The 10,000-nt window shown below is 33.8% G+C and overlaps 1 protein-coding gene across 1 annotated transcript in view; it reads right to left on the minus strand.

Annotated features, from left to right (window-relative positions):
* Positions 1-10,000, minus strand: part of LOC135215510 (LHFPL tetraspan subfamily member 7 protein-like) — a 43,655-nt gene that overhangs the window by 25,279 nt on the left and 8,376 nt on the right. Inside the window, exon 3 of the mRNA XM_064250318.1 lies at positions 2,191-3,278. Within this exon, the coding sequence (XP_064106388.1) occupies positions 2,191-2,584 (394 nt within the window). The 5' untranslated portion in view covers positions 2,585-3,278. The remainder of the gene's footprint in view (positions 1-2,190; positions 3,279-10,000) is intronic.

Genomic DNA, 10,000 nt, shown 5'->3' on the forward strand with positions numbered 1-10,000 from the left:
TGTATGTATACATACATACATGTTATATATATATATATACATATATATATATATATATAAATATGCGTTTGTGTGTGTGTGTTTGTGTATATGCTATATACACATACATAATATATATATATATATATATAATATATTATATATATATATATATATATATATATATATACGCATATATACATATACACATCAATTTTGATTTTTACACGATTAATGGCATTGCTATAAAATAATCAGATAGTTTCAAATAGTACAGTTGTTTTTACTTTCGTCTACAGTATTATCAACATCATCATCTTTGCAAAAATCTATTACCACTGTTACAACTACTATTTCAGTATTATGAATAAATGTGATTTCTGTAACATTACCGAATTAATTATTTTAATAGCCCTCAATTATATGGCAAGAAAATATATCTAAAAATTCAGCTTTTTGTAATTTTTTTTATCACCATTTTAGTTCCTCAAGTGATTATGAGAGCTTTATAAATACTATGAATAGTATCAATATCAAGGAAATGATTATGAAAACCGTAAGAGTAAACAACAAAATATCCTCAGACCACGAACAATTAGGCAGGACAATGCCTCACTTGCCTCTGTGAAATGAAGCATCTTAGTCTCCCCCCAAAGGCGGATTGGAGTACAGTGACTCCTCTGCAGCAAGAACAATGCGCATTCACTGGCTTGCAACGACCCCGGCACACAACTAATGCGGTGAACGCAGGCATAAATTAGCAAGTCAAAGGCTCCGAATGTGGAGAAGGTCGCCTGTCATTAATTAACGAGAATTAGCATTACGTTTCTCTTTCTCTCCGCCTCCGTTTAATGATACGCCATTAGGTGATCAACCCTGATTTAAATTGCCCATAAAGTATATTTATGGAGAGCGGCCGTCCCAGCCAGAGTTGCTCCCTAGTTGTAAGCTTAATTGATTCATTAGCGTTGTACGTTATTGTGCACAAATTGCCGGGTTTACGCGTTCTTGGAAAAAGTGTATCGACAAAACATCGTTTGTTTTGGTTTTGCCGTTTCTTACAAAAATATATGGTAATCCAAAGGTCCTGTTACAACAACCGGAGATTACGTATATACACGCTCGCGCGCGCGCGCACACACACACACACAAATATATATGTATATATATCTATATATATATATATATATATATATATATATATATATATACTATATATGTAGGCAGCAGTTTGTCAACTATTTTGACATTGGTTTTTCCAATGTTATGCAGTCACTCTTCACTTCACTACTCGAAATTTTGTCTCCATAGCGAGTTTTTGGACCGTACTTCGTCCATAATCATGCTGGACTGAAATATTTACATTTCATGATCAAACATAACAATTACAAACAAGTAAACAAGTGGTTAAAATATTACAATTGTCATGAGATTACTGTTAACGTGTAACAAGTCAAAGATCTGAATTATTCCTTGACAGTCATCACATATATTGGATAAACCGCTTGCGCTGTCTGAGAGAGATGTCACATGCACGCACAGACAGGATCAATAAAAAGTCACCTTGTAGACTTTCATGGCGAAACAAAGGTACCCAGAAAACAGCTTACTGAATGTGTCAAAATTCTATGCACTAACAATTCTGTGGGGCGCTTGAGGATGACAGAAGCCATCTTAATAAAAGATACGAAACCTTCCTTGAGCTCTTAGGACGAAGGATGAGAGACGCTGCTAAAAATCTTTGAGCAACAAAAAGTTTTTTTAGCGAAATGCTGAACATTTTCTACTTTTACGAGTATATAGCTATACAGGAAATTATCTACTATCTATCTATCTATCTATCTATCTATCTACATATACTACATATATATATATATATATATATATATATATATATATATAATATATATTTATATATATATTCGGCAATTTTCTATTAGTTAAAGATCTGATAGAAAAACAGTATAGGAAGCATACATGGTTAATGAATTAATGGTATTTAGATAGAAAAAAAACATTAATTTTCTATCGTTTATGCAAAATAAGAAGTCAAATCATAAATATTTAAGTGTGTCCCTTAGAAAAATCACTAATTGCCTAGTTATCTAAATTTGAGGTAGTTAAGTTTCAAGAAGTAAATTATGGATTGTCGCCTGTAAAAGTGAATTGTAATCAAACTTCAACTGAGATAATGAAAATACTGAAAGTTACCTGCAGCCGCCTGTATATTTCCAGCGACGTGCGCAAGGGCGGCCCGGGCGTGAATCGTGGGCAGGAAGGGCATCAACAGGGACGAGAGGCCTGTCACGGCCAGCAAGGCTCCCCCGCCGCCGTAGAGAGCGCCCACCATCACCCACACAGAAGAGGGCAGAGCCGCCTCCATGTCGCCAAGTCCTTGACCCACGGCTGCGCATAATTGGTCTTCACTGCCGCCCACGCACCACGCCCATACACCAAACATCACGGGCGGCGACGGAGAGTGGCGGACGAACCACGTGGGCGTGAAGAGGGCGGCCAGTGAGGCCAGGGCCACGAGGAGAGTGACGAACGCCCATAGTCCCACGACCGCCCACGAAGTAGCCCATATCCATCCTCGGACCTTCATCACATATTAAGACTCAAGGTTTGTTTTCATTTTAGGTTTTCGTCACTCCAGGAAGCATATCTGAGCTTGGAACCACCCGAGGCACATTTTCTTTAACCAACAGTTAAAATTTTCCCTCTATACCTGGGGGACATTTTCGAACATTGAACACAAAACGTTTTCCTAAATCACTGGAGCATTTTCTTTTAATAGCCAAGTATGCGTTCATTTTAGAACTATCTGGGAAACATGTTTTCTAGAATGGCAGTTGAATGCTTTCCCGTGTGCTTGGTCTACCTCCCCCAAGAGAATTTTCCTCTCTCTCTCTCTCTCTCTCTCTCTCTCTCTCTCTCTCTCTCTCTCTCTCTCTCTCTCTCTCTCGTACCTTTTCAGGTCAATCCTTTATTTAAAGAAGATCATAAACGTTCATTTCTTTCCCGCACTGAAAATATAGCCGGGTCTGCTCATATAACTTCAGCGTAAATTATCATTAACACCAGTTTTCTTCTGAAAAGCGCTTCTCCACTCGTGCATCATTTCTTAAAGTCATTTACCTTCATTTTCAGTCTTTTCTTGTTGAGCATTTGTCTTCTTGTTTCCAAGACCAGTTAGTGCTGATGGCCAGTTCGGGCTATTTGCTATAACCTTCGCGCATTCATAGAATTTGTAGCCTTTCTCCTCCTCGTCAGTTTTGATCTTGGAGATATGATGTCACCTGGAAGTAAAGACAGGTTTGGATTAAGGTAATATGTCTGGAAAATTTTCACGCGTATTTCAAACACTGACCTTACTATCACATAATAAAAATGTATGTAGATTTACATAATTTTATGTTAAATAGATTATATCCCCTTTTTCATGTGGAAAACTAAATCAGTGCTTCATTATTTTCTTTCGTTTAGATAATTTCCAAAATGAGTTATGAATCCATGGCAATTTACCAAAAAATGATCTCTGCATTAAAATTTTTTTTGAAGAAGAAAGACTAAATTGGATTACGTGACGAGTGTTGGATTCCAAAGACATCAAAGCTTTCAGTGGTTTTTGTGGGTCCTGCTTGCAAGAGTGAATATTTTATAGCATAATGAATAATACATAAGAAATGTCAATATTCGTCTTGGGTGTGATACTCATTCTGAACTGTACGTAGCCTATTGATATTCCTCTACTTCACCATTCATAGATGTGTGTAAATACAAGTACAAATACTAATACAAGAGTCTGTTCTGAAACACATTAATACTCTCGCATATAAATAATACTTGGATCAGTATGCATACGAACCAGACGAAAGGAAACAAGAAGTATCAGTGAGTTCGTAAACTCTACGGACATTACCCACCATGTTTAACCGGCTTTCTCGAAAGGTTTCACTTTGAGAAGAAATATTGGCGCAGCGAAAGTCTTCATATAATTTTTTTATAAAGAAACATGCCCTCAAGTTAATAAATAGATACAAGATTAATTCAAAATTTAAAATAACGGGTGTTTTCAATAAGGTGTACCAAACAAAAGCGATTCAATTCCTGCTTTTATCTCAAAAACACAGGCACACAAACGCACTATATGTATATATATAGATATTATATATACATATACTATATATATATATATATATATATATATATATACTTAGATAATATCTATCTATATATATAAATATATATATAGATATTCTATATATATATATATATATATACAATATATCATATATATATATCATATATATATACTACATATTATATATAACATATATATTATATATATGTATAGAATATATATATATATATATGTATATATAATCTAATGTATATATATAAGATAGATATATATATATATAGTATATAATATATATATATATATAGATAATATTCTATAATATATAGATATATATATATATTTATATATATGTATATAATATATATATAAAAATATATATATATATATATTATATATATCTATTTAATATCTATATATATATATATATATATATATCTATATATTATATATATATTCGTATGCATGTATGCATGAGTAATTATTGAAAACTTCACATAAACTACATGATTAGACATTTGTTCTGCAGTCGACCAACACTGTCTCATGTAAATCGATGTTATTCTGAGCCTTACATCAAATCTTTTCCTATCTTTTTCCCCATCTTTTTTTTTCTTCTTGATTTGGCTAAAGGAACAACGTGATTGAAAAATTATCCTCATTTGAGTCAATGAGAATTTCCTTTGAGAGGAGAAACAGCCTATTTACCATCAGCCTACAACGATTGATTCCCTCATATCCGATATAAATAGGGAGTCAAATGAGATAGTCTATTATGCCTCTCCTAGGCTTATATAGGGAAATTACCTTTATAGGTTATATCAGCTAAGATGATGAAGTATATTCCATATGTATAGTAAGATTTATTGATACATTACTGTTGTTTAAGCAAGTCAAGAATTATGTATATTTTTTTCCCAATGATGTGAATTGGACATAAGGTGTGGAGCCATCATATGCTTTCTCGGCGCTGTTAGGAATATTGACCAAATAAAGAATATGTTTATAAATAAAAATGCCGTAATTACAAAAGCAAACGCTCTTCATTTTTCCTATTTTCCCCTCCCCAAAACGAAGCTCTGTTGCTCCCCAGTGATAAGTGATGACAAACATAGCATGTGGTTCAGACGGAAAATTATTTTCCCCCCTACGTTTTATTAGTTTTATTATCATCCTTTCCCTCCTTCCATTTGAGTAATAACATGCAATAATCGCCCAGATTATAAGCTTGTTTTGTTCCATCTGAAATCTGAAGGGTGAAGGGTGGAAGCAGTTTACGAGTAGCTCTCAGCCTTCGTGATATTCCAGACTTCCAGTTTTCTTCGACAATGTTAATATGGTGGCACCGCTTCTGGCTTCGAAATTAATTAGGTTACTCCGTCATAATCTCGCCGAGTTTCGTTGAGTTTCCCCATACGATATTAATCCATAGATGCTCATAGGCCTTCTTCTGAGATGCTGATAGGCCTATTAATTATCCAGAATTGTAACTGCGTAATTCACTTAATTTCATTTATTACTGATAAGGATTCGCGCGGATTCCAGCCGTGTGCTCTTGTTAATTAGAGAATAATCCTAATTGAAAATATCACTTCTGTTATACGGAGCCAAATTGGGTTTGGCAGCGTTGCTTTACTTCTTGTTGTTTGGTGCTGTTGCTGAAGAAGTGGTTGTTCTATGGAAGGTGAACTTGTCTTTGTTGCTTATTTTGATAACAAGCTTTTTATTCTTTTTTGTTTTCCTGGGTGTTGCTTTGTTGAATTAATTGTGGCCAATATTAAAATTGTCTGGTGCGATTAATATTTGACACACACACACGCACACACATATATAGATGGTTCCTGAAATAAACAAGAGACTTATGTGAAATGAAAATGGACAATTTTCGAAACGAATCCATCCTTTGTGTATAGGTAGCAAATGTTAACATTAACTATATACATATACATATCTTTACAGGGGGAATGGAAATAACGTGAAAACATGTATATATGCTTACATATATGCGCACACAGACACTTACACACACACACACAATATAAATGCATGAGTATACGTACATATATAAACAAATTTTTTCTTCCTTCTGTGGAAGAAACTAGCACTGTTAGGAAGATAATCTACAATTTCATGGCTGAAACACATTACAACGCACTGCTGAGATTAGGAACAATAGCAAGTGTATAAAAGCAGGTTAATAATAAAAAAAATTCGTTGGTATGCTGATTAATTCCACGCCTACAGTCTGTGGCAATATATGAACGTTCGTTAAAGGTAGAATTATATTATCAATGACCATGTCAGCAGAGAAAAGGTTTATACAGGTGTGGACGGATATACCAGCAGAAAGACACTGCTAAATAACCCAGCTGGCGTGATCGGTATGGTCTTGACCTGCCACCTCGGTGGTCGCAAGTTCGATTCTCGGGCATTCCGTTGAGGTGTTAGAGATGTGTATTTCTGGTGGTAGAAGTTCACTCTCGACGTGGTTCGGAAGTCACGTAGAGCCGTTGATCCCGTTGCTGAATAACCACTGGTTCCTCGCAACGTAAAAACGCCATACAAACAAATAAATAAACAGCCTGCCACAATTCCACAGGACCCAGATACCGGCAGTGTATTCTTTTAACAGATATTTGAACTGTTCAGAGACAATGACACACGACCCGTAAGCTGGTCTTACTTGAGATATGACCACAACAGTACCTTATATATTGTTCTGTACTATTCCATCCTCCCCAAAGAGCGTGTTGTTGTAATTTTACCAATAACATCTCAGGCAGTCAGCATTTTAAGGCTATTTCATATCCAGTGTGTATGCAACCTCTTGATCCTCATGATATTTTGATTCTTAAAAGAGGGTTTTCGAAATTAACTCTCCTGTCAATGTCGGCAGAAGACATTAAGAGGAGGTCCTTGCATGAGCCGCTGGTTATGTATAACAAAAATCTCTCTCTCTCTCTCTCTCTCTCTCTCTCTCTGCAACATCATGCTGGTTTTTATTGCATTGGTCAACCCTCACCACATTCAGGTGATAAACGGTATATATATATATATATATATATATTATATATATATAATATATATATATATATATATATATAATATACCTGTGTGCGTTGATTATGTTTTATAAATGTTTATATATACATATGATATATATTATTTATATATAGATATATATATATATATATATATATATATATATATATATATATAATATTATATAAAACGGGTATATATATATATATATATATATATATATATATATATATATATATTTATATATATATATATATATATATATATATATACATATACATATGTATATAGTATATATATATATATATATATATATATATATATATATACATATATGTAGCTATATGTGGGAGTGTGTATATATGCTTATATATTTATATTGTGTGTGTGCCGATCTATTTTTATACTGAAAATATCTGTGCGATCATGCAATAAACACAATTAGACTCTGGCATAGACAGAGGTTAAATTCCTGCGAAACTCTCAAAGTAAAATTTAAAACACATTGCTTAAATTCAAGCATACGGATAAAGCGAAAAAAAGGAAGAAATGAAAATGAAGAAACCTTCGGATACATGGGAAAAGATGGACGCCAGTAGCCATTAAATAAATCACCGAGCGATTTCCACGTGAGTGGAATGGGATGCTTCGCAGGGGATGATGTACTCTCACGGGGAAGGCCCCCGTTTGTATAGACTATCTTGAATATGGAAATAAGAATGCTTGTAGAAACATACTCACACACGCCCCCAACAACGCGAGCACACACTACACACACACACACACACACACACACACACACACACACATATATATATATATATATATATAATATATATATATATATATATATATATATATATATATATATATATATATATATATATACATAGAGAGGCAGAGACACTGAAATAGAAAGACAGAGAGAGAGAGAGAGAGAGAGAGAGAGAGGAGGAGAAGGGGGAAGATTATACACGAATATCACACTTTGTTTTTGAGCAAATTATCATCTTCATAAATCGTCTTCTGTTACTAACTGCGCACGTACTATTTTTCAATTAGTAAAAAAAATCACCTTATTTTGTTCTTAAAACCTAAATGATAAAAGGGAAAGTTCTTCTTCTTTCGGCAGCATAAATATCACCAGTCCTCTTAAATACACGAAAATGAGTTTATCAAAAACGGAATTTTCATTAATTCATCGTAAAGAAGGTAAAATGTCATTAGACTCTGTTCAAAAGCCGCCCATTTACTCCTGATGTAAATTTATTCACGGACTCGTACATCAATTACTGACTAGAGTTAATTACGAAATGCTCGGAATGTTACAACGGTCATATACCTACTTATATATACTTTGTAAGTATTTATGTACGTAGTCTTTGCTCTCTCTCTCTCTCTCTACTCTCGTCTCTCTCTCTCTCTCTCTCTCTCTCTATATATATATATATATATATATATATATATTATATATATATATATATATATATATATATATATATATTATATATATGTCATAACTTGTAAGAATTTATTTTCGCCCTGGTGAGCTTAAGTTTAATAATAAACAGGACAGCGAGAAGACTGGAGATCATTTCTTCTTTTTATTAACACCTACGTTTCGGGAATCCTTTCCCATCTTCATGGCTATATATAGAATTAATTCTATTCATAGCCCTGAAGATGGTAAAGGATTTCCGCAACGTATGTGTAAATAGAAGGAAGAAAATTGATCTCCAGTCTTCTCGCTGTCCGATTTATTTTATATGTATATATATACAGAGATATACACATACATGCGTACATACGTATATATATACATATACATATATATATATATATATATATATATACATATATATATATGTGTGTGTGTGTGTGTGTGTGTGTTATTTACAAGATCCTTGACTTTCCAATCTTTCCTCGTCCCGACTTGGACTTACACCGTACCATAAGCAAACGCGACAGAACAGACCGCTGTCCATCATTATTGACTTTCCTTTGCAAGGTTATTGCAATTGCATTGATTCACAAAATACAAGACTCGCTCCGATTCATGCTGCATGCTCTGAAGGTCAGGCTTACCTGTATTTCCAACAACAGAAGTTTCTTGTTATTTTTGCTGAATGGGGCAGTGTTTGTGATTTTAGACAATATCCGTGAAAGGCGTAACTATTTAAATAATTGCCTCTGTGCAGGACAGGTATTCTAAGAAGAGTAGCTGTAAATAAAGAATTCTTCAAGGAATTTCAAGGGTTGTTGCCTGTTTTCAATCTTCTTCTGAGCTCTTATTCGCTGTCCAGGAAAAGTATCCTTACATAAACCATCGAAATAAAGTTTTGTCTTTCCTCGTGACCTAAAACTCGTCTTAAGCATCCTTTATTCCCATGATTTTTTGTAAACTATTTCATCCTTGAAAACATCTTGTGCAAATGAGAGCAGCATGTAGCCTGCAAAAATCATATTTGTTATAAAACTTTGTAATGCCAAGACATAAATGTATTCATCTTTACTTAACACGAATGATTAAAAAAATTATTTATCAATTTATTTTTTTAAAAGGTTAAAGACGTTTCTCAACTTTTCGTTTTCCTTTGCATTTTTCAGATTTGTCTTCACCACCAGATAACTCAAGATCTCTTCAAGGTAAGCACATTTTATTTTTAAATTATCAAGGAATATTGATCACACACATCTGCGTAGTGGTTCGCTTGAGTTTCTTGTGAATTTATAATCAAGGAAGTCAGATAGTGTGAATCGAAAGCTATTCTTTGCAATATAGAAATATTATTAGTTCTCAAAGTATTGAGACACACTGTGTCTCTATGTCTCGTCATC

This window comes from Macrobrachium nipponense, chromosome 5, assembly GCF_015104395.2.
Source record: "Macrobrachium nipponense isolate FS-2020 chromosome 5, ASM1510439v2, whole genome shotgun sequence".
Lineage (NCBI taxonomy): Eukaryota > Metazoa > Arthropoda > Malacostraca > Decapoda > Palaemonidae > Macrobrachium > Macrobrachium nipponense.